This window comes from Jatropha curcas, chromosome 3, assembly GCF_041381405.1.
Source record: "Jatropha curcas cultivar XTBG-Jc1 chromosome 3, XTBG_Jcur_1.0, whole genome shotgun sequence".
Classification (NCBI taxonomy): Eukaryota; Viridiplantae; Streptophyta; class Magnoliopsida; order Malpighiales; family Euphorbiaceae; genus Jatropha; species Jatropha curcas.
The window spans coordinates 30,961,717-30,986,796 of NC_143153.1; the positions used below are offsets into that span (position 1 = coordinate 30,961,717).

Genomic DNA, 25,080 nt, shown 5'->3' on the forward strand with positions numbered 1-25,080 from the left:
AATTGGGCTTGATTTGAGACTGTGTTTCTATTTGTAGCCCACATGTGAAAATTTTAGATTTTTGATTTAAATTAAATTCAAAAGTTTCGAAAATAAAAATTCGGGGTATTACAACAAACCACTAGGATCTTTGATCTTTTGGTGGCTAATGACGATATATTTAGGGGTCAGCAACGGTCCGGTCCGGTTGGGTCCGACCCAAAACCCAAAATGAGAGAGAATGGCTATACTGATCCGATCCCTTTAAGGACTCGGGCACCACCCAAATAACTCTTATAAAATCAGGTCGGGTTATTCTGGATTTGTTTAACTCGATTTTCAATTAAATTTTTTTTATGGGTTTAATACATTTAAAAAATGGGTCTTGTACAATTAAAATTTTTATTTGAATCCTACACAATTAAAAAAGTTGTCTAAAAAAAATTATTGCTCAAATAATCATAATAAAAAATTATAAAATAATAACCAAACCATGATCAACATCAAACATTCGTAATGAAAAAATCATAAAACAATCAAACCATAATAATCACAATCACACAAGCCATAATTTTTTATCTTCAAATCATAATCAAACCATAGCAAATCAAAAAGTTGTAATTAAGCATTTAACATATATAATAGAAATAAAAAAATGAAAATTTAAAAATTATATTTTTAGTTGCTAAAAAAAATACATGTCATCTTCAAGAAAAAAATTAATTTTGATTTGAAAATTTTAATTTTACAAGCAAAAGAAGAAAGAAAAGAGAACGAGTCATGTGAAAAAATTTAAAAAAATTAATATTTTCAATTTTCGGGTCGAGTCTGGTTAAACAAGGTATTTAACCAACCCGAAAAACACATTATAACTCTATATTTTCCATGGGATTGGTTTGGATTTTCGGATTTTTTTGAGTTGGTTCGGTTTTTGCACAGCCCCAGATATATTAACTTGCAAACTTTTTGAAGATTTTTTTGAAAAGGAAAAAAAAAAGAAGATATAAATAATAAAAAATGAGCTAGTTGTAAAGTTAGGTTTGATGGTTTGGCTATATTTAAAAAATAAAATAAAGAGGGCCCTACAGTACTGGAGTAACCGTCCAAATTAATGAACTGTATAACGTTAATTAACATGTTAGTTAAAGTGGGCTAGTGGGGAGGTGCATATGGGACTAGTGGCCTAAGTCCACTTTCTAGTGCAACCCCTGAGCCCTCTGAAGGTGGAGATTACCAATTATAATTAACAATATCAAATAATAATAATAATAATAATAATAATAATAATAATTAAACATCAAAGAATACTGTACTTTTGGTCACTCTTAAGGTCAAGGGATATTATAAAATTATTATAGCATAAATTAAATAAATTAACATGTCTATACGGCAAAATTAGTTGTTAATTATTTTAATAGCGTTTAGTCGTTAGCTATTTGAATAGTTTTTTATAAACGCTACAAATTAAACATTATATGAATTAACCTTTCTGCGGCAGCAGTTTTTAACGTTTTGACTAATCAAAATCCTAAACGTTATTTTTATAATGTTCAGTAACATAGTATTCAAACTAGTTTTTAGAGGTTAAGATTGCGTTGTATATAAAGTTAAGTCATGTGACTTTTAACTTTTACCGTTTTATAAAAAATTACTCAAACAACTAGTTACCAAAACAATTAATTTTGTCAAATAAACTATAAAAGTTAGTCCAAATACTATATTATTGGACATTATAAAAAATAGGGTTTAGCATTTTAACTGACAGGTAAAATCTATTTAAAAAGTTGCAATAAAAAAATAGTAATATATAGTTGTAGTTGCATGGGCCACTGTGGCAAACAGAATATAGACAAGTAACCAAGAACTTGGATGGTTGTGGACTTTTTGAGTTCATGAGAGGTAGGGGTTAACCCTCAATATAAACCGTCCAATAGCTCTTATGTATATATATTCTCCTTTTCCTTTTAATGTACAACAAACTTTGATGGAATCCTCCCACTAGCCAGGACCGTCTCACATGTTTTTGTCCTCAAAACCTTATAAGTTTAATCCCAATTCAAAAATTTCTAATATAAAAACCAATCACTCTTTAGAGGTTTTAGGTATCCACATTGAATATCACTGCACTAAACCACCTTCTTAAGTCTCTCTCTCTCTCTCTCTCTCTCTCTCTCTCTCTTTCCGATCTCTCTTTCTCTAAGTGTTGTCTTCTTTTATGGCAAGAACTAGGTTAATGGTTGTCTGTACCTTGTTTCTTGTTAGTTTAATGTTGTTCCAAGAACTTGTCTGTGTAGAAGGAAGGCATTTAAAGACCAAGTTGTGCAAGAAAGGCTCCTCTGGTAATAATCACAGTAAGAGCACTTTGAATTTCTCTAAAGATGGGTATAAGAGTAATAGCCATCAAGTGTTGATTGGCAATCAGGAGAAGACAAGTAAGATGGACTATGTTGATGAATTTAGACCTACTACACCAGGTCACAGTCCAGGTGTCGGTCACTCCATTAACAACTGAAGATTAATTTTTGTTTTTTGATTTATTTCTGATTCATCTATTCATGGCTAGAAGAAGTTGAGCAATTCAGGGCATGGAAAATTATGTTTCGTTTTTCTTTTCTTTTTTTTTAATAGAATGTATATAAATTTATTTTTAATTAGCATCTGGCTCTGTTTAATCTGATTTCATGCAGCTTTTCTTTTTTCTTTTCCTTTGATATTAAAAATATTTAAAAAGGATCCTTCTCAAAAAGAAAACACACACACACACACACATATATATATATATATATATATATATATATAAGGATGATGTTTTTACTATTCGAACCTTTAAATTTTTTTGCACGCTTGGACAGTAATTGGATCAATCATTAAACTTAGCCCAATTACAAGCAACGCCGTTTACTTTAATTCTTTTTATTTAATTATCAGTTAATTAATTAAAACCCATCTGTTACGGTTCCTTATTAATTAATAAATTAATTAATTATGCGGCTCTTTCCCCTGAAATATGTTTTTTTGAATCTGTGATTTTACTCACAGAACAGCAAGCAGTAATGCATACTAAAATTTATTTTTGAACCATAAATTAAAATTTTTGGGTTTAATTTCAATAAAAAAAAAAAAGGAGAGAGAGTAAGCATCTTAAATTAGCGTGAGTTCTATATATTATTGTCATTATTATTATTATTATTCATAAATCAAAATGGAGAAATATATTATGAGAAAATATAACATATAAAGCCAAACCAATCACAAAATAGTTAGACGTAGAAAATTATCAATTAAAAAGAAGTTTATGAACACCTGTTGTGAGTCGGTAATACTCCTTTTATATTTGTAGAAAAAATAAATTTTGTAATTCAAAAAAAAAATATATATATATATATATATATTAGAAAGATTTATTATTTTTACCTAGTAATTTTGTATTTTCTCTTGTCTAAAATATTTAAAACTTAGTTGCGTGGGCATATATATGATTTATTTTCTTCTGCTCCATTCATAATTAACGCATTATAAGAAAAAGAAGAGCAAAGTTTATCATAAAAATACCAAATCAGTAGATTTTTGTGTTAGAAATATTCTTTGAATTCTTAATCATAAAAATGAAAATCTTTTCGGCTTTTTGTGCGCTCACCGTATCAAAATAGGTAGGGATACTCAATCTCATTGGAGGCCCACCCTTATTATTCTGGCCGTAAGTGTATATTATTCCTATCTCAGTCATGTTTAATTGTCTCCAAATATTTTCTTTTTTTTTTTTTTTTCTGTCGACGGTATGTCTTCCACTTCCATATTTTAGCGAAGCAAATTAAAGCCAGACCAAGCAGTATGTCTTTCTTACGCAAATTAATCCGTGGCATATAGCTCCTCTGCCTCCACTTTTTCTTTGTTTTCCCCTGAGTATTCTCACATTCTTTTTTTTAGGCGTGAGACTAATTTTCATATTCTTTTTTTTTTTTTAATCTTTTTTGGTTTTTTCATAAATGCCTCCACATTTTTTTTTAGATACGTGAATAATTTCATTTTAAAATTTATAGTCATTCATTACTGTAAATACTTTTCAGGGATATTGTCCCGCTGGAATAAATAGTTTAGATTACAAACATATATATAAGAATTGAATAAACCTCCTTCCTTAAGCTAGCTTTTGTAATGAGTTAAATCTCGATCTATTTTCTTCATAATTTTAAATTTCTGATCTAATAAAAACATTTATAAACCAACGGGTGGATCTAAGTAGAAGGTACTAGGAGTGTAGATGAGTGGAACTGAACTCAAACTGTTATACTAGAAGTTTGGGAAACTTGTAAATTTTACACTCGAGCTCTGGTCGATCAAAGTTTGAGCTCGATTTGATATTGAAGTTCAACTTGAAAAATTTTCAGTAAATCTAAAATAAATACTATATGTATATATGCATATAAAATAAATCTAAAATAAACACTATATATATATATATATATATAAGCTTGATAAAACTTACGAGTTTTTGTGGTAAACTTCTTTATATTCAAACTCTATTTGAGCCAAACCTTTTTCGAGTCGGGCTGAGCTCAAATAGCTCCCGAGCTCGCTCAGCTCATTTACACCTTTAGAAATGACTCATATTCATTTAGCAAAAGATTGAGTAATATTGATACTTGTAAATAGAAAAAATCTCCATTTAAAGTGCTTCCCCTTCATAATCAGAATATTGCATGGCCGAATCAATTTGAAACACCTATGTTTTTTTTTTTTTATTAAATCTTTTAAACTTAAAAGCACCTCACTAGTTATGGCAGTCTTTTTACCTTCATTTTTTATATATTTAAATTATTATTCTATATTTAATTTTTTCATATTAAAATAAAAGGGATGTCCAAATAAAAATTTATCATATTTTACATTACTATATAAACATTAATTACAATTAATATTTTTTATGATAGAACGTTCACTTTTTGATTCCATAAGAATGAATCTAGACAGTTAAACATAATGTATCTAGACCACTCAACAGAATTCAAATTCGTCAACTTTCTTTTTTTGCTTGCTCAATCATGTGCGCTTGTGCAAATAAAAAATTTATTATTACCATATGCCGAGGAAAAAAAAGTAAAATAAAATAATACGTACGATAATATATACATATGTATATTTGGAATCTCGAAGCTGTAGTGCGTAGAGTTTCTATTGGAATATTCTTGTTGTAGCTGCAATAAATGGAACAGTAAATAAAATTAATTAATCTAGAAAAAATCATTTCATTTGGTTCCACGTGCAAAGAGACAAAAATAGTGGCTGGCCGTTAAGTTACTTTAAAGAAAGATTTGACCCTACCACTAGTTTGATGCTTCTATTGGATTTTTATTAACGACAAAGATTCTATTAATCACATAAAAGACTGCTAATTAAAAAATCAATTAATTAAATGATTTTTTATGAAAATTAATTTAAAAATATTTCAATTTTCTATTTATAAGGTTTGATTTTACATGAAGACAGCATTTGGTGGGATCTAATATTAAAATTTACAAGTTGTACAACTCATTATTCTAATTAGATTTTTCGATTTATAACTATTAAATTATTATTAATTAATTGAATACTTTTGAGTGATTGACGGTTGTTAATTAAGTACTTAATAATAGTTTAAGAGGTTCAATTTGGCCCTTTTGGATACAGTATTGACCACATCAAATGGCGTCATTTGTGTTTCTAGCTTTGACCGGCTATGGTCGGTGGATTTGTAAAATTATATAGGTAGTGTACTTATTTATTTATTTATCTATCTAGATTAATCTCAAAATCTAGAATAATATTTTTTGAAAAAAAAAATATATTTTTATATGAACTTAAAAGATCCACCATGTAAAAAGGATGATTGACCCTTTTATTTGGATTTTTTTAATATATATATATTTACGTGTTTGGTCCTCTAAAAAAAAAAAATTAAGATCCAAGACTGAAAATAAGAATACTTAGCTATGCATGACCACATATGACGTGCTAAATGCGAATTCTTTGTATTATAGCAAATATACCTAGAGATTGCTCACCTATGCATAGTTTAATAACAGTAGACATGCCTAGACTTATTAGCTGTACATATAAAGATTGGATAATATCAAACGTACATTAGATTAATTAACAAGCTAATCTCACCTAACCTCATTAAATCTCATTACTAATAATTCCTCATTTATGTATAATAAATCAACTTTAATTGGGTCCTTCCCTTCACATTATCTCAATTGCTTCTCCACCGTGTGTATATTATACATAAGTACACTTTTACTTTCTTTTCTAAAAAGAAAAATTATTTTCTAATATAATTATTGATTTTTATGGTAAATATAAATATAGTAATAGTTATTTCTCCAGGCTTTTCTTTTTCTTCTTTAATTTAAAAATATAAAAAATAAAAGGAGACTTCAGGATTGATTTGGGCCCATTTGAATAGCCCAAAGTTTAAGCTGTGTGTGGTGCCTAGTGGGCTTTCTTTCTTCACAATGAAGACCTGAGGTCTTTTCTTGGCCCACTCTCATTTCCGATCCAAATAGCTATATTTATATGGTTACTAAAAGTTGTATTGTTAAAAAATTTATATACCAGTTAATTCATTAATATATAAACACAGGTTATGCAATGAATCTAAATAGGCCTAATTTTATTTAACTCAGGATTTGGGTAATTTATCAATCATCTTAAAAGTTAAAACTAAGTTTATTTGGGCTCATTAACGGGTGTTTAATTATGGGCCTAAGGCCTTAATAGAGCTTCAGAAGTCCTGGCAAATTTGGGCCAACTTGGCTAAACTATTGCTCTTGTTTAATTTAGTATGACAAAACGCTTGTCACTCTTTACTAGGGCAGTAAACGAGACAATTGTGACTCGACTCAGTAAAAGCTCGCTAGAGCTCGTTCCATATGTTAATCAAGCTTGAGTTTGAGCTCACTAGCCAGCTTTATGGAGCCGAGCTCACGAGCTAGCCTTATCGAGCAAAGTCAATTTTACGAGCTAGTTTAATAAGCTAAAATCAATTAAAATTTATATTAAAATGACGTCATTTTGGTTAATAAATTTTAAATTCAAACTTGGCTCGTTTATAGTTATTGAACTGAGCTCAAGTTGAGCTCGAGTTTGGCTATTTTTAAACAAGCTGAGTTCGAGTTCAAATTTTCGAGCTTGAATATATCCTTATTAAATCAAACTCGAGCTCATCAAAGCTCGGCTCGACTCATTTACAACCCTTCTAGCAATAAAAGGTTCTTTTTTTTCTTTTTATTAAAAAAAGAAGAAAAAAAAAAAAGCCATTTGTGAATTACAAATATTTCACTATCGCTCCAAGTCTTGCGTGCTAGTGCAAGTCAGTCCAAATTAGACCACTACTCCACTACTCCTGTCAAATAACCCAACAACGCCTTTCACAAGCTTAGACAAACTCTCCTCTTCTTAATTGAGATTAAGACAGACAGCCTAGTTTTGACTCCACATCATGAAACATTAATATTGAGTAGGCCCCACTTTTTGATTGGCTAACTCAACAATTTTATTGCAATTTACACTTCAATTAAATAATGAAAGTAATTAACCATTTTATCCGTGAGGAGTAACTTCGTTGAAAGACATACTTAAATTTATTGGACGATTCGATCCGTATAAAAAGTCCTTATAAAGAGGAGTATCCTATAATCCCGAGACAAAATTAATTTTATGACCAAAAAATATAAAAATATTCATAGTTAAAAGGTACTTACCTTATTGTCCGGTCAACAACTTTTTTTTCCGTAAAAAGAAAAGTTGTATATATAATAATAATAATAATAATAATAATAATAAATTTTATGGAAAAGGAATCAAATGATGATGTGAGAAAATGGACTAGTACTCTTTTTAATTATTTATCTTGTTATTTCTTTATAAGTTATAATCAAATCACAATAACTCCTGTTTTGCCATATTATATATATTTTTAACTCTTAATTAATTTAATTAGCTAGTTTAAATTATCATTAATCATTATCTTTAAATATAAATTAATGATTCGGTGCAATTTGATTCGGTATAATGGTTTATTATCATTCAACATTATTCTTAGAAGCTATCTATGAGACATTTCAATATTTTTTTAAACAAAACATTTCAATACTTCTAACTAATTTGTTTAATGTATTTATGTTTTGTTACATAAAAAATAGGAATTTTTTTATAGTTTTTACATGTCATGACTCATGACTTTTCTTAATTATATTAATTAACCGGTAATTAAGCTACTATTATAGGACAACCTTTTACACGTCATATTATAAATTATTTCAATAAGACATTATGTATATAATATACGAGAGAAGGTCAATGAATCTGTATAAATTCTAAAATCAAAATATTCCTATATAATATAAAATAACGAAAAAAAAATTGAAAACCCAAAACAAAATATATAAAAAAAAAAGATGCAACATTCGAACTTCCAAAAAATATGAAGTTTGCCAGCAATTAAAAATTATAAAATCGAGATATATAATAAAGAATGATTTTCCATCAGATGACATGTCAATATGAATATTATATTAAATGAATAGTGTCCGCACCATATATATAAATATGCTTCTTAAATAAAAATTTAAAAACAATATTATTTGATTCATTTATTATTGTTGTGTGAAAAACCATTCGTGTGGGTTTTGCTAACATATTAACGTGTGCTTTTATTATTAATCTAGTATTTCCATAATGCAACCTCAACCCGCGAGGATAAGAATTTAAATTTAATATTTACGAAGCGCATTTTATTAAAACAGTCAAATAAAAAAAATTACACTCTTATTATAAAAAAAAAAAACGTGAGCTTTTATTATTAATTCAATATCCATCGCATACGTTTTGTTCGCAATTAATGTTTGCGTTCTCATTAAATTAGTTTGAATTTTTTTTTTCTCAAAAAAGAAAAGAAGAAACAAAAAAATTCCATTGTAATTAAAGTTATATATCTCTTGACAAGCATTTAATACATATTCAATTCGTTCACGAAACAACCTTATACACGAGTAAATTAAAACTAAGACTTTGTATATATTCATTTTTATTTGTTTGTAATATTAAAAATTAATTAAAAATATTAAAATTTATAATTTATGAAACTAAAAATGTTTAGAATTATTTAAATTTAATATTTTAAAATTCATTTTAAATATGCAAGAAACGTGAAATGTTTGCAGTGCCAATAATTGATCATGGAAATTAGTTATGATTGATAATGGTTACTGTTGGTGATTAATAGTTATAAATGCATATTTATAATATTATAATAAATTTATTTTTTAAAAAAATTATTGATATCTAGAAAATACTTTTATCATAAAAAAATAATTTTTCTTTGAAATTACTTAAAATTATTATTTGGTCATGAAAATATTTTTTGTTTATTGATTTTTCTAAGCATTTCAAATATAATATTATAATAAAGGATTTTTTTTTTCAAAACTTATTTATACATTCACTAACCCAAATGATTTTTTGCACATTAATATTAGAATTAAATATTAAAATGAATGTTTGCCACGAATGATTCCAAACTCTTATGTCATAAATTTGACCCTCATATATGAAAATAATATTTAGTTGTATTTTACATTATGGATATATTTGGAAAGAAAAATAATTAGAGTTTATGTGTTAGATTGTAAATATTATATTCAACGTATCTTATGAGCGGACCGTTCATTATTCCTCCACTTTAATATTAGTCTATATTTAGATTAATTTGACATTAAATAAAATAAGTTTTTCAAATATAATTTTACTTTTATTTGATTCATAAAAAATTAAAAATTGATAAGTTTGTACATATTTAAATAAAATATAATTTATATTACAATGATATATATTTTAAACCTTATTTTCAATATAATAAAAAAAATTTATTTGACTGTTTAAAAGTAAAATCCAGTATGTAATTTTCAAGGGAAATCAAACATTGGGTTGAAAAAACTGTTCCTTAGCGGGTCCTACTCCAATTCAACGACCCACAGCAGACGCCAAAAGGTAGGGTCCACTATAATCAGAAGCGTCCTATCTGATGACATCACACCACAGCCATTTGCTATTTGAAACTTAATTGGTCACACCAACGAGGGTTAAGACAAAACGGCAAATGCGATGCATGGCCAAACCAACTCGTGTCCCACATGGAAAGGAATCATCAGCTTTCAGGTATTATTTTAAATAAATTTATGTAGTTGACAGGTTTCATAACCAACGGTGGATTATCGCCACTTTCACAACAGACGGTGTAGATTGGACAACCGGTTCAAGGAATCTAGGGGATTGTGACACCGCCGCCAAGCTGTCTCGTGTATTACTTGCGTTGGCCGTTTAAGTGCGATGCTTTGGTGGGGGCCATCGTATATTAGCATAAACCTGAATTTCGAGTGTTTTTTTTTTTTTTTTTTAATTTGAGACTTCAGAGTTCAGATTAAGAAAAAAGCTACTGTCATCTCATTTTAATCTGGATGTATTAATTTTTATTATGTTAATTAATTATTTACTACACCAATCAGACGGATGAAATGTGCGCGATGGGTCCTTCCGTGGCTGTCCCCACTGCTTTATTTACCGGGTCAATGAGAATTGCCTCGCGAAAGTGGTTTACAGGAAGCACAGATAGCGCGTGAGTGTTTTTGATTTCTTAGGAACGTAAGAATTGCAACTAGTATTCCACTTGGCTCATCTTTAGAGGGGCGGGTGACATATAAAGGTGTTTTTTTCTTTAAATTAGTAACTTTTCTCTATTGACACTTTTAGGTCCATTAATTCACTGCATTTTGTATTCATGCAAATAAAATAATATTTTCTCCTCGCAAATGCGAAAATGTTAAATTAATTTGCAAGGATTCACCAGATACAGATAGAAAACGTGAAAAGGAAATAGCGCGTGACTATAATTAAAAAATTCAAACCATTTGACAGAAAATTATATTTATTAAATTTTCAATATATTTAAAATGAAAATAATAAATTTACATAGTTTTAATAAATGATTATCCTATCTTAATTGGTTCACATAGCTAATACCTAATTTGTAACTAACAACTAGTTTATATTTTTTTTTTCTTTTACAAAATCCATTTATATTGTTCGTAGTGCTAAAATAAAAATATTAAATAGGCATTTGGTTCAACTAATTTATATAACTAATGACTTATTTATTTGCATCCAACAATTATGATAAAAGTATATGATCAGGATTTTAATAATTAGTTAATTCCCCTAAAAAATTTAATTCAGCTCTTGATTCCATCACTTACAATTTTTTTTTTTCTATTAGCCATTAATTGATTTGCTTTATATTATATATCTAGATTGTATTAACTATATAAAAATAAACTCCTGCTATTTTTAATCTAATATTTTATGTGATTATTTATTTATATTCATTTAAAAATAATAAATAACTAATTATAAAAAATTTAACTAATATATATTTATGTAGTACATTAGAAATAGAAAATAATATCTTTGCCCTAACTCACACGTAAACATATGTTGATCACTATAAAAATCAAGTAAGCAATCAATATTTGTCGACTAATAACTATTAATCACTTGCTACCAGTTATTAGTCCTACAGTTTATCTCTATGGACTAAGCTATAATAGCTAAAACAAACAAACCTATGAAAGATAAGAAAGAAACCCTAAATTGATTATAATTTTTTTAAGAAATAAACTGAGAGAATATTAATAAAGTAAATCCTAAATTAAGAAAGTAGAATCCACAAAAGAATGTCAGTCAATTAATTAGAATCCACAAGAGAATATTGATTAATTAGTGAAATAATTAGGAAAGTAGAATTTATAAAAGAAAATTATAAGGAAAGAAATTTATATTGATTCAATTTTCTAAAATGTTTGATTAGATTATATCTAAATCTATTGCCAAGTATAAATTTAGGTTTCATTTGGTATAAACGAATTGAAGGTGGGGCATTCAGTTGTAATAAATGAATTATAGATGAAATTCATTTGTAATGAAACCCTTTATAAATCATTTCTTTCAAAAAAAAAAAAAAAATCCGTGAATTTTTCATGTTTGGAATAAATTTAAAATTTAAAAATTATTTTAAAAATATCGTTTAATAATTTTAGAATGTTAGAAAAAAGAAAAGTTTTGTCATAAAATTTTGGATCGTTTAAATTTGTGAAATTCATTTAAAAATGACATTTTTTAGTAGAATTTGATTTAGTTATATTCAAATCTATAGAATTGAATACATAAAATTTAATTTTCCATTATATTTTCAATTTAATTTTTCATTATATTTTCATATCAAATACAAAATTTTAGATTTATAAATGCATTTTACAAATTTTTGTGAAAATCATTTATTCTAAACAAGGGGTTAATAACAATATAATTTTAAAATCAAGGCGATAATATTATTTTAATTTATAGTTAACCTTTTTATTTTTATAGTTACAAATTAGTTACAGATTAATCATCATAATATATTTTTTTATGTAGTATACACTTTAATACTTTTTGTTTGTTAAATTTTAAAAATTAAAACTGTATTTCATTGTATTTCTTGAATTGTTATAATGTAGAGTAATTTAATCATTATCCAAATCCCATATTTTTTTTATTTACGACTAAATTGATAATTTATTTTTAAGCATCGAAAGTCAAATGAGTTAGTATAATATTGTGAACTACGTTATAAAGGATTATCATTTTTTTTAATAAATAACACTTATTTAATTGGTGAAATAGAGAAAATCAATCACATTATACATGATTAATATTAAATTGATAATTTTAATTTAGTAAAAAATGAAAATTTTAATTTCTTATAGTTAATTTTTTAAAACTATCAACAAAGTAACAGATGCACATATATATCATTTTTGGAAAGTATATAATTGGGAAAAATATGCGGGACCCTTCTATGCGTTTAGGATTCTATGATGTGTTTGGTAGGTCCGTTTCTATGTGTGTGTGTCACACTCTGAGATTTGGTGTTTTCTTACAGTATACCAAAATTACCCTCCATAGAAAAGCAAGCAAAAGATAGGATTGGCTAGTCTTAGGTCTTTGCTTGACGAGCCGAAAGGTGCTGTCTGGCTCGGACTGAATCGCTTTACATCAGTTGCCGGCGCACTCAGTCACGTGGTCCACCTCGACAGTACTCAAGGTCAAAATAGGCAATGTGTCAAATTTAATTTAATACGAAGGCACTGTCTCCGTCATTATGCTATTCTTCCATCATAAAAGTTTTAAATTAAGCTACACATTGCAATTGTTGTATCCTCCTTAAATTACTGTATTGTCCCTACACGTGACGACCTTACTCCTTTAGATGTCCTTTAGGGATGGGGGGGATGTGCCCTATTTGGCATTAGAGTGCCAATTTCAACCGAATCAGGATTGATCTTCCCGGTTTAATTTGGTTTTATATTCTTAAAATGATTGATTTCCTTTTTGGAAAAAATGTTTGAAATTTGCTTTATGCTTTGGTTAGATTTTTTTTTCCTTTTATTTTTAAGATATTAAATCAAATATTCTCTTGTAAATCAAATATGTATGTTCATGCATTCAAAAATTTCTTATTTAGTGTTCAGACAAATGCTTATTTAATAAGTACTTATAACTTAATTGTCACGATCATCAAAAAATATGTTAATTAAATAATAAGTTTATGTGATAATTTCATTTTTTTAAATAAGGGACCGTTTATTTTATTTTACTAATAATTTATTACAGTTCAGTTTATTTGATCACACAACAATAAAATAAATTTATATGAACTGAATCAATAAATAAATTAATTAAATTTATATAAATGATAAATTTTTTCTAAAAGTTAATTCAATAAACTATATAACTTATTTGTTGAAAAATCTCTATAATTGTCATAACAACATATTTCCCTAATATGAAAATTATAATAGAAAAGACACTATAATTTAAAACGATAAATTTACCTTTTTACAATATAAACTTGATTTATTTTTATAAACTGAACAACATTTTCATCAACATTTCATGTATTTGTATTTTTTTTTTTTTTTGAAATGATGTTATTGTAGATTTAAATATACAGTGTTTATTGAAAGTTATATCACGTTAGAAATATATAATTTATTTATCATTGATAATTAAATAATAAATAAATTTATATGTTAGATTTTACTATATGTAATATATTTTTAAGTACTTAGAATGCCAATTATGTAAAAATACATTCATTTATATGATTCAAATAATCTAAATCATTCAGTAATAATTTATATTTAATAATTAATAATTATTCAATTGAATAAATTGTTAGTTTAAATTATATATGAATTTAGATTTCAACTCAAGTAAAACTCCAAAACATTTGTTACAACTCTGGTGTTATATTTTTAAAAATATAAATTTCTGACTTATTTAAGTAATTTTATAACTTAGAAATTACAAACATTTATGAACTTTTAGTTAAAAAGTAGTACGTTCGACTCATTTATAAGTGCCTTCTAAATCGGTCCAGGGACTTCCCTTAAATTTAGCCTAATTACCTATATACACTCAAAATTTATAACCAAAACGACGGTAAGAGATGGCAATCTAAACTCGGGGCCAGTTAGGTAATTTTAACTGATCCACTATTTTCCTTTCTTGTCTCTCTTTCTCGTCTAAGGCCTGTTTGGTTTTCTGGAGGCTGGAGGCCATTCATTTGCTTATTATTAGCTGTGCTTGTTTTCGAAGCTGTCTTTCTTCGCCCTTGAAATCGAAGGATAAAACCCTAAAAAGAGTAAAATTCAAAACAAAATTCTTAGATGATTCCTCTGCTTTCTCAGATATGGAGTTCGATGAGTCGACGATCATAGCTTCACAACAGCAGCAGAAGCAGCTGCAGCTGCAGCATCTCTCCATGTGCTACCTACGGTAACTTTTATAACTCTCGACATTTTCTAAGTTTCCAAAACACCTAATTTTCTAAAATTCTTTATTTAAAGCTTTTCTTTACTTCATTTCACCATCGATTTTTTTTTTTAAATATATAAACTGTGGTCTTTTCTACTCGTTTGCTGCGTATTCTGGGCTTTCGTTTTCCTTTTCTTTTTTTTTTTTCGGGCTTTTTGGTTTTAATTAATGGCCACTGGCTTGTGGTGTTTAGAGCTTATAGAGCTGTTAGATGATTTTATGAGTGGCTTTGTAGTGGAAGTGCTACGGTGGATAATCGATTGTTAGGCTGTTTTTGTAATATCTGCTTTTAGAGGTTATAACTTCTATTTGTTATTATAAATACAAAAAGTCTGTTTTTAGTTAATATTTTAGGTATATCTTTTTGCTGTGAGAGCAATAATACCTTCCACAATTGTAGGAACCAAAATAGGTTTTTTTCTTTTTTTCCCTCTGAACGGCGAAATGGATAGATATTGATTTTATGATGCAAATGATTTTGAATGTGTTTCTTTCTTTTGAAATTTAATCTTTAATACGAAAGAATGAGTAACTGCAATAAATAAGCTTAATTATGTGATGGAAAATATTAAAAAGGGAAATTTGTTTAACGATGATGTTCCAGCCCAAAAAAATTTTGCGCTTATCATTTATTCTTCTGGTACTAGGGTTCGTTCACCAGAAAAAGAAAAGCATCATAGTTTTCCTTTTTAATAAACAATTTGAATTATTCTTTTGGCTCTCGAGTCCCAATATGATTATGTATTTTGCTTCTGTTTCATTCCCGAAAATGGTGAAAAATAGTAAATTGATGCTGTTTCAGATTTCATCATAAACTGGAAGTCTTCTATGTGATTTCCTTTTCCCTACCAATGCATTTAGATAAATGGACATTTCAAATGAAGGGGTATTTGAATTTTGACATTAGTGTTATGGTTTATGATTTTTCACTTGGTGTTATTATATTAAAAATTCAAGTCCACCTCCATTTGAAATTCACACTTATCCAAATGGCGTATCTACGCAAATGGATCCTTAGTGAAAACAATAGCAGAGTCCATTTATTTTGCATAATGATCTGATTGAACTAGTGTGTTTTTATTGTTCAAGACTACTCTTTTTTTATTCTGGTTTTCTCTTCTTGATCTCTTTGTTTTTTGCTCTATTAAATTTTAGAAAGATTTTTGAACCCGATAAAAGAACTATGCAATGATTTCTTGAGTGCTAATTGTTTTTGCTTGGAAGAGACAATTTTAAGCCATACTTACATGTGGTGGTCTATTCAGGGGATTGTTTCACCAGGTCAAGGCATTCCATTTTTTTCTGGTCCTGTCATGTACCTTATTTTGCCTGGCCACATGTGGACCATGTTTGATTCATGGGATGCAGAAACCAAAGGAATATGATGGATGTGGGTCCTACGGAGACAATCCTGCTGTGGGTTTTCAAGATATTAATGTTCCTGATGCTAGTTCCTATGATTCAGGAAGTACAGTGACTCGTATAAGTGTCAACAGTATTTGTACCGATTCTCATTCATTTTGCTTTCCTTCAACATTGCCTGGTCTTTCATCTAAGGAGTACAAGCAGAAATCAGATGCTTTAGAAGTGTCTAGGAGTCAATCGGATAGTTTGTCGTCTGTAGGACTGACTCAGGGTAGCAAGGGAGCTAGTAACAAGAGCTGGTTGTCAGATTCTGGCATTTTTGAGTTACTAAATGGGCAGGCTATTACTTGTTCTTTGAATTCCATGGAAGGTGTTGATCGATTATCTTTCATGCAAATGGGTAGTGCTAATCAAAATGATCTCTCTGCATGCGGAGGTTCCTTGCTAATTAAAAAGAGCACAAGTTGTAGGCTGAATATGAACTCTGAGATGACAAAATCTAGTCCTTTTGATGCCTGTTCATCTCCCCATGTACAAATTAGCCCTCCTGTGCTTGATTGGGGACACAAGCATTTGTATGTTCCATCAGTTGCTTTCTTAACAGTAGCTAATACGTGTAATGACAGCATTTTACATGTCTATGAACCGTTTAGTACCAATATACAATTTTATCCCTGCAATTTTAGTGAGTTTTTTCTAGGGCCTGGTGAAATAGCTTCACTTTGTTTTGTGTTTTTACCAAGATTCCTGGGCTTTTCCGCAGCTCATTTGATTTTGCAGACAAGTTCTGGTGGCTTCCTTGTTCAGGTTAAGGGCTATGCTGTTGAGTCCCCTTACAAGATTAGTCCTGTTGTTGGCTTGGATGCAGCTTCTAGTGGAAGGTTGGTTAAGAATCTGTCTTTGTTTAATCCTTTCAATGAAAGCCTCTATGTAAAGGAAATAAGTGCACATATATCGGTTTCTCTGGGGAATCTTTCTCATCACACTGAAGCAATCTGTAGCGTAGAAAATTTCCAGGACTCTGATGGGCTGAGCCTGCCTAGTGTCAAGGATTGGTTGGTTGTAAACAGTGGCCAAGTTGGTTTTCCGTTTATGGCTATGAGGCCCCATCAAAACTGGGAGATCAGTCCTCATGGCAGTGAATCTGTCATAGAGATGGACTTATCATTTGAACCCGAAGCACAAATTGTTGGTTCTCTTTGTATGCAGTTGCTAACATCTTCTCAAGATAAGTCTGACACCATCTTGGTTCCTCTTGAAATTGATCTGCGTGGAATCGTGGCATACAATGATGTTATGGGTGCAGTTTCTGTTTCCTTTGAGGTTCTGGTGCCATGTGATGCTAGCAACACTGTAGTTGCTATCTCTTTGAGAAATGGAGCTCCTCATGTCTTGAGTTTTGTCAAGATTAGTGAAGATGCAGCAACAAAAGTTTTTTTGATCAAGTACATTGAAGGCTTGCTACTTTTCCCAGGCGCTGTTACACAAGTTGCCACAATTAATTGTAGTCGGCTGCTCGTTGATTTACATGGTTCCCCACCTGAAATCTCGAATGTATACAAGAATTGCAAATTAGTTGTGCTGACAAATGACTCGAGTAATTCTCAGACTGAAATTCCCTGCCAGAACATACTCAACATTTGTTTGAGACATAAAAATGATTCATCCATTGGATTTGATCATCAGTTTCAAAAGGCTGAATCTGGCAAAGTAAGAATGGAACCTTTGCAAGGTAGCACATGGTTGCCATTAAAGATCATGGTATGCTCTTCCTTATCCATCTTTTCCAATTTAAGGCATTCTTGACTCGCAATGCGTCATGATTGCATTTTGATTGGTTCATTCTTTTACTTGAAATTATGTAGTTCTATTATAATCCTGGGATTTTCAAGATAGCTAGAAATGAACATGGAAAATTGTAGTAAAACCTCGAGGTTTGGGTAATATACCCTTTGGTTCTACCATTTTGTACAACCTGACACTTTAGTCTGTGAGGTACATGTCAAAATGGGGCCAAAAATTCATCCAAATCATTGTATTTAACATGCCTTATAGGATTTTTGTATTACCAAAGTGTTGATTTTTTTTTTTTTTTTTTTTTTTTTATAAAAACTCTAAGATTAAAGTGTCGAATTTTGAAAAGAGGGTAATAGGTTACATCTCTAGGAACTTTTGGTAACTTTACCAGATGACTAGGACTGTGCCTCTTCTCTGAAATCTATGTATTAGCATTTGTTCCTTAAAATTTTGACAACGGCAACGTGTTTTCTTTTCCTTGATATCGAATTGAATGTTACCCCAACAAGTTATTATCAGTTAACATTTATTTGCAAATAATTTGGGCATGAACCTTGCTAGATGTCTCTACCTCTCTGAAATGTCATGTTAAACCCTTATGTTTCTATGTTATCTCGTTATATGCCGCCTTTGCTATTTTCTGTAGTTGTTTATATCGTTCTTGCTTTTTGACATAAATTATGGCGCGAAGTACAAGTCAATTGCCAATTAGAGTTTTCATCCTCAAAGTTCCAAGATAATGCAATCCATCTTTAGTGCTTTATAACATGCACCATTACTGTGTGTGGCATGTGTGGCTATAAAGTTGTCCCTGTAAGACTCTTGTACACAGCCCAGTTGCTTTCCAACATGTTGCAAATAATGGAATAAATCATTATTAAACTGGGAAAAAAAAATAGAGTGCTTACTTTGTTTCTATTGACTTGGCTTGACAAGGCATGTTCTATGTATCATCATTCCTTTTTTGGTGGTTTACCAGTCATACACATCCACTGTACTAAGACAGAACCTCTAATAGATCAGTATAAAGGACCTAATTTTGCTTTTAATAAGTTTGGCATGTCATTTGTTGCTTTTGAAATGATTAATTTGGTCATGACGTTTTGTACTTTACCCCAAATGCATGTTAAGCTAATTGGTAACTTTATCTTTGATTTAGGCTGCATTAGAACATGGAATTAATGTAATGAGATAACGTGATCATAAAATCTAGGCGTGGAAGGTTGAGCAGTATTGCGGATACAGGACAGAAAAGGACAAACTAAACTTTATATGACATATTTGAGGTGGTGAAATAAGATTAAGTGGATCGAGACCTTTCTTACGTATGTTGTCCTAAACTATGTGGGATAGGAAAGTGTTCATGTGGCTGAATCTAAGTAGATTGGAGTAAGGCTTAGTTTGAGTTGTATAGTTTGTTGAATGAATTTACAGCAATAAAAATGACTAAGCCTTAATCACAAATTAGTTAGAGTCAGCTATGTTAATCCTTTGTTTCCATTCCAATTTATTCATAATTAACTCAGCACAAATGCCAAGTAGTAGTTCTTTTGAGACAACTTCACTCTATGCGGTCCTAGGTCTTAACATGGGAAGTGGTTTACGCATGAGTTGAAGTCTGTGGGCAATTAAGACAAGGAGAATTTGACTGTACATTTTTCCCTTTTTGGTGTTAAATGCAATACTCATTTATTTGTTACATTTTGGAGCTTCTAAGACTGTTATATGGAACTCTGATGGCAATGAACTTTGAGAAGTTTTTCTCATGGTTTTATTTTTAGTGATGATGAGTAGAATTGGTAATTCCTTTCATTGGTTGCCAAACTTCAGCATCTTAAACTGTGAACATGTGCACATGGTCGATAACATAGCAATTGGCATCAAGTTCAATTTTTTCTTAGCCGTTTTTACATTTTGCAATCTGTTCATTGCTTTTTGTTGTTTGATGTATCTCTCCTCTTCTGATGAAGGATCAGTCTTCTCTAAATCCTTTTTAACTCATGGCATTATCAACTCCGCTGCTTGCCTCTAAAATAAACAAAGAAAAGAATTAAAAATTTGAGAAAAAAGAATTGAAAATATAGGTAAATGATAGAGCATTTTGCTTTATTAGTAGATAAAAAAAGTAGCTTTGTACAATAAGGGTTTAGCAAGCACTGAATCTAGTCATTATCAGTGGAATTTTGGAGGCATGATCTCTCTCTGTCTTCATGAACTCTTGCAAACACATAGATGTGCATAAACTAAGTCCACAGCTTCATTTATTAAAAAAAAAAAAAAAAAAAGGCGAGTTACTTGAACATGTTCCTGAATGTACATCTGCTTGTACATATGTACTCTTAGACACGTGACCAAAAGTGTGTGTTCCTTCAAAGTAATGAGCCATTAACTGCAAGTCTGCAACCAAGGAATTTGAATCTCAATATTTCCATGACATCAATTTATATCTTCTCGTTTCTTGCTTGACTGCTTCACTGGTATTTTGTAATCTATGTGCATGATAACTGAGATGCTGGTATGATTTGTAGGAATTGGAGACTGTAGAAGCAGATGAATTTGTACTGGAGAACTGGAAATCTCAAGGAACCACAAGAAGCCTGTCTGTGCTTGATGACCATGAGGTACTATTCCCAATGATTCAGGTTGGAACTCAATACTCTAGGTGGATAAGTGTAAAGAATCCCAGTGAACAGCCAGTTATTATGCAGCTCATTCTTAACTCAGGAGAGATTGTTAATGAATGCAGGGGCACTGATGATTTTATAGAGCCCCTTAAGTTAGGTCGTCTAGTTCATAATCAGTTTAGTGTAACTAGGTATGGTTTCTCAATGGCAGAGGGTGCACAGACAGAGGCCTATGTTCATCCTTATGGTAAAGCATCTTTTGGCCCAATTTTCTTTCATCCTTCAAATCGATGTGGGTGGACAAGTTCTGCCTTGATAAGAAACAATCTTTCTGGTGTCGAGTGGTTACCTTTGAAGGGGTTTGGTGGATCACTCTCCCTTGTCCTGCTTGAGGGGTCTGACCCTGTTCAGGGCATAGAATTTAATCTCAACTTGCCATTCCCTTTAAATATCTCTCCTCCGGAGCTGTTGTTTCATATGGAGGAGATGACTGATGCATGTTCTCAGCCATTGTCAAAAGAGCTATATGCCAAAAACATAGGAGACTTGCCTCTTGAGGTGAAAAGTATTGAAGTTTCTGGAGCAGAGTGTGGGTTAGATGGGTTTCTTGTTCATACTTGTAATGGTTTTTCACTTGAACCTGGTGAGTCAACAAAGCTTATCATTTCATACCAGTCTGATTTTTACGCAGCAATGATACAAAGAGATCTTGAACTGGCTTTGGCTAGTGGAATTCTTGTGATACCCATGAAGGCAAGTCTTCCTTTGTATATGTTCAATCTTTGCAAGAAATCAGTATTCTGGTCGCGAGTGAAGAAATTTTCTGCAATGGTGCTTTTCTCTGCTTCCTTGATGTTTCTGATCTTTTGTTGCATATTTCCCCAAGTGATGAATTTTGGCTCCCAGGATTACTCCTATAAGAGAGAGAGAAGTGTCATTGCCACAGTAAGAAGTTCAGCAAAATCTGCTAGCCTGCACCATAACCAGAAAAACAGGAAGTTCTCTATACCCACTGAAATGGATGGTTTGTTAAGATCAGTTGTGGAAGACAAAACCTCAAAGCAGGTATCTGGTTTAAAATATCCTGATAGTCAACTTGGAGGCCTAGGTCGGGGGATAACTGTTCAGAATGGGATACCAACTTCAGCAGTACCATCTTTGTTATCAAAATCTGTAGCAGTTGAGAATCCTAATGCACTCGAAGCTGCCCCACCTTGTAACCTTACTGTTAGGATAGGAAAAGAGAAAGGAAGAAGGCGAAGGAAGAGAAAGGGTGGTACTGCAGGTTTAGCAGGACTGTTTGAAGTCTCAAGCAGTCAAAGTGGGAATTCTACACCTTCTTCTCCATTGTCCCCTACATCTGTGACTCCTAATCGTATTTGGTTATCATCTTCTGAATTGGATCCCGTAGAGGCTAGAAATGCATTCACTCAAGAGGCTGACCAACAATGTGCAAACATTCAAGTGGCTGAACCTGCTTCCCAGGAACCCAAGGTTTCTTTAGAACACTGCAGTAATAATTGCTTCTCTGCTACTTCAGAGCAACTTTCAGTGCCAAGAGAAACTATTAGTAAACCTATTTTGTTGCCATCTGCCACTTTTCCTTCTGCTGTTAGGGCTGTCCCCAATCTGTTGTACTCTTCTCCTTCCCCAGCTTCAACATCTCCAATTGCTCCTCATGCTCGAGCTCCTGGGCCCAAACATTATAACCAGAAGAAAAAAGAGAAGGTAGGGGATGAATATACATATGATATCTGGGGTAACCATTTTTCTGGACTCCATTTAGTAGATAGTTCAAAGGGTGTTAAAACCATGAAGACCATAGCAACAGAAAACAATTCCAATAGCTTCTTTGTAAGGGGTCCACAAGCCCTTATGACAAAGTCTCAACCAAAATATGTGAGTTGCTTCCAAGAAGAAGGTTAATGATAAATTTATGAAATAATTTAAATAACCTGGTGTCTCCGTTTATCTCTTTAACATGCTCTTTTGAAGTTCTTTTCAAAGTTTTCCTCACTAGTTAGTGATATGAGAGATATTTATGAATTATTGCTTCCAGATTTTATTTTTGCAAAATCTTATTTTAACATTTACCTGAATACTGTTTTTTATTTTCACTTTCAATTTTGTTAAGAAGAGGTCTCACTCTTGGCCTGCTCAGTATCCTTTGAGAAAAATATTTCTCTAGTTGGTGAACATGGGTGGCTGTTTTTATAATTTGCAAAGACAATTGATGCAGAAAGGGGAAAAGGCAAAAAGCAAGTGAACTATACAGTACAGACCGGATAACAATTATTTTGAACATGCTTTAGACACTGACAAGAATTGTTCCATGCTTTTAGTAACTACTAAATAACTTATCATTTCCTAGTAACAATTTCCTTTTTCTACTTTTTGCAAGAAATTCTGCACTTGAAAAATATGCTTGTTTATTGTTTATTTATTTTTTCTGCACAAGGTAATGCATATTTCATTCCGGTATTCATGTCCATAAACAAGCATGTGATTACCTGGTAATTTTTTATGATTTAGTTTCGTGTTTGTAGAATTTGGACTAGTTCATTTTTCATAATCTGTTCAAAATTAAAAGCGTGGTTCTTTATCATAGTTGAAAATTAATGTGAACTGAAGTTATGTTTTTGTTTTTGGACATTGCTTGTTTCTTAAATGTAAATTGGTACTGAAGTCTAGGGTTATGAGGTTATGAGTTAGAAATCCAGTTGGAGCCAAAATGATCCAAAAAAGTATATTATTAAGAATGGTAGCTTGAATGTTTATTTGTCTTGTTTTTTGAATTGTCTTGCATCTGTGCTACTTAAGGCTTTTCTTAAATTCATTGAATTTTGTTTTTCCTGTCCTAAAAAATGAGAATCTTTTTGGTATAAGTTAGTTTTAAGAAATCATAAAATTTCCCTAGAACTTCCCCTGTTTGAAATACTAATTTTGTTTTTTTAATGAAAGCAATTCTTGAGGCGGACCGCACAAAGCTTAAAAAAACTGGTTCTAGTCTCCTTGGAGTCCTACAATAGTATCTGTTATCTCTGTAAATGCTTTTTGTGCTTATATATGACGGAATAGATGTCAATAATTCATCTTATTTTAGAATAAAAGGTCTTATGCATGGTTATCCAATTGTTTCCAGTTTACACACCTCTTTTTTTTTTTTCTTTTTTTCTTTTTTTTTTTTTTTTTTAAAATTTCATCTCTTCTTGTTTTCTTCTTCTTCTTTTTTTTATTTATTTTTTATTTGGAGCTGGGACTGACTTTGTCTGAAAGTTGAAATATTGGATATGGTGTATTGCTGATTCATTCTCCATGAAAGCAGAGTATTGCACTACCACACTGATTAAGATGCAGTGGAAATTCTGTGTAGGGTTTCATCTATCACTTGATTAAGTTATCTTTCTGTTTCCTTCTGAAGGAGATGATTGAGGAATAGCACCCATCTGGGTGGGCTGAGTATACTTGTGGTATTGATACAGACAATATATAATAGAATTCTGATTGATTTGCTACACACGCTACCATTTAAACAAAGCTATGTATCCTTTTCCTATAGTTTCTATGGGACTTGGTATGATGAGAGGGATGCATACTCCTACTTTATAGTGTAGAAATCTTTTAGAAATTCCATAAAAATAGAGCAGCTTGAATTTTGAGCTGATGTAATGGGTGGTAAGGGAATTTGATTGTTAGCGTATGGCTTTGAGATGTTTCCATTAATATAGATACCTGGGATTATTGCCTCTGATAAAACATGCTCCTTAATGTTCTAGGAAGTAAACTTTTCTGAGCAGTAAAAGTTATATGAGCTTGCTGGGTTTACGTGTAGCTTTATTATGCAAAATACAGTTAGTTTGAGCTACTGCCACCTCTACTTGTAATTGTTGAAGCAGTTATTTTGAGCTACTGCCACCTCTACTTGTAATTGTTGAAGCAGTCTCCTTGTTGCTGGACATGCCATAGCCAAAGTAAGTTATGCCTGAGGTGAATACTCTTCTTATAGAGAAAACTGTAAAAGCCGACAATTCATATATGCTTGAGATATCAAATGCAGGATCCTTTTATGATTAGGAGAGCAATCATGCTTTAAACTCATCAGTACTTTTATATGAAACAGATATTCAAGGATTTCAAGGACTCGGGATTTTGTGATTCACGTGTGTTAATCAGCCAACGATGTTGCTTCACTGATAAGTTCCAAGCTGCAAAGTAAGTTTTGCTCATAAACTATTTAAGATTAGCAGAAAAATTTGCCTTTATACTTAAAGCATGAAGGTTACTGCCCAGTTGCCATAAAGGGTCTCAATCCCAAATGAAGATCATGAGACCTAGAGTGTGATTTGTGTGTGCCTTACGAATA

At 30.8% G+C, this 25,080-nt stretch overlaps 1 protein-coding gene across 1 annotated transcript; it reads left to right on the top strand.

Annotated features, from left to right (window-relative positions):
* The first annotated feature begins 14,606 nt into the window (after positions 1 to 14,606).
* LOC149497913 (uncharacterized) lies at positions 14,607 to 22,671 on the top strand. The gene is made up of 3 exons (XM_089718989.1): positions 14,607 to 14,892; positions 16,197 to 18,057; positions 20,622 to 22,671. The coding sequence occupies exons 1-3, from the start codon at positions 14,807 to 14,809 to the stop codon at positions 22,641 to 22,643; spliced, it is 3,969 nt and encodes a 1,322-aa protein (XP_089575115.1). The 5' UTR covers positions 14,607 to 14,806; the 3' UTR covers positions 22,644 to 22,671.
* Positions 22,672 to 25,080: the final 2,409 nt, after the last annotated feature.

Bases quoted from the DNA above. Each gene is read 5' to 3' on its own strand.
- LOC149497913 (XM_089718989.1), top strand. From the start codon at position 14,807: ATGGAGTTCGATGAGTCGACGATCATAGCTTCACAACAGCAGCAGAAG. The intron at 14,893-16,196 runs GTAACTTTTATA...TGGTCTATTCAG, and splicing joins CTCTCCATGTGCTACCTACG to GGGATTGTTTCACCAGGTCA. The intron at 18,058-20,621 runs GTATGCTCTTCC...TATGATTTGTAG, and splicing joins GGTTGCCATTAAAGATCATG to GAATTGGAGACTGTAGAAGC.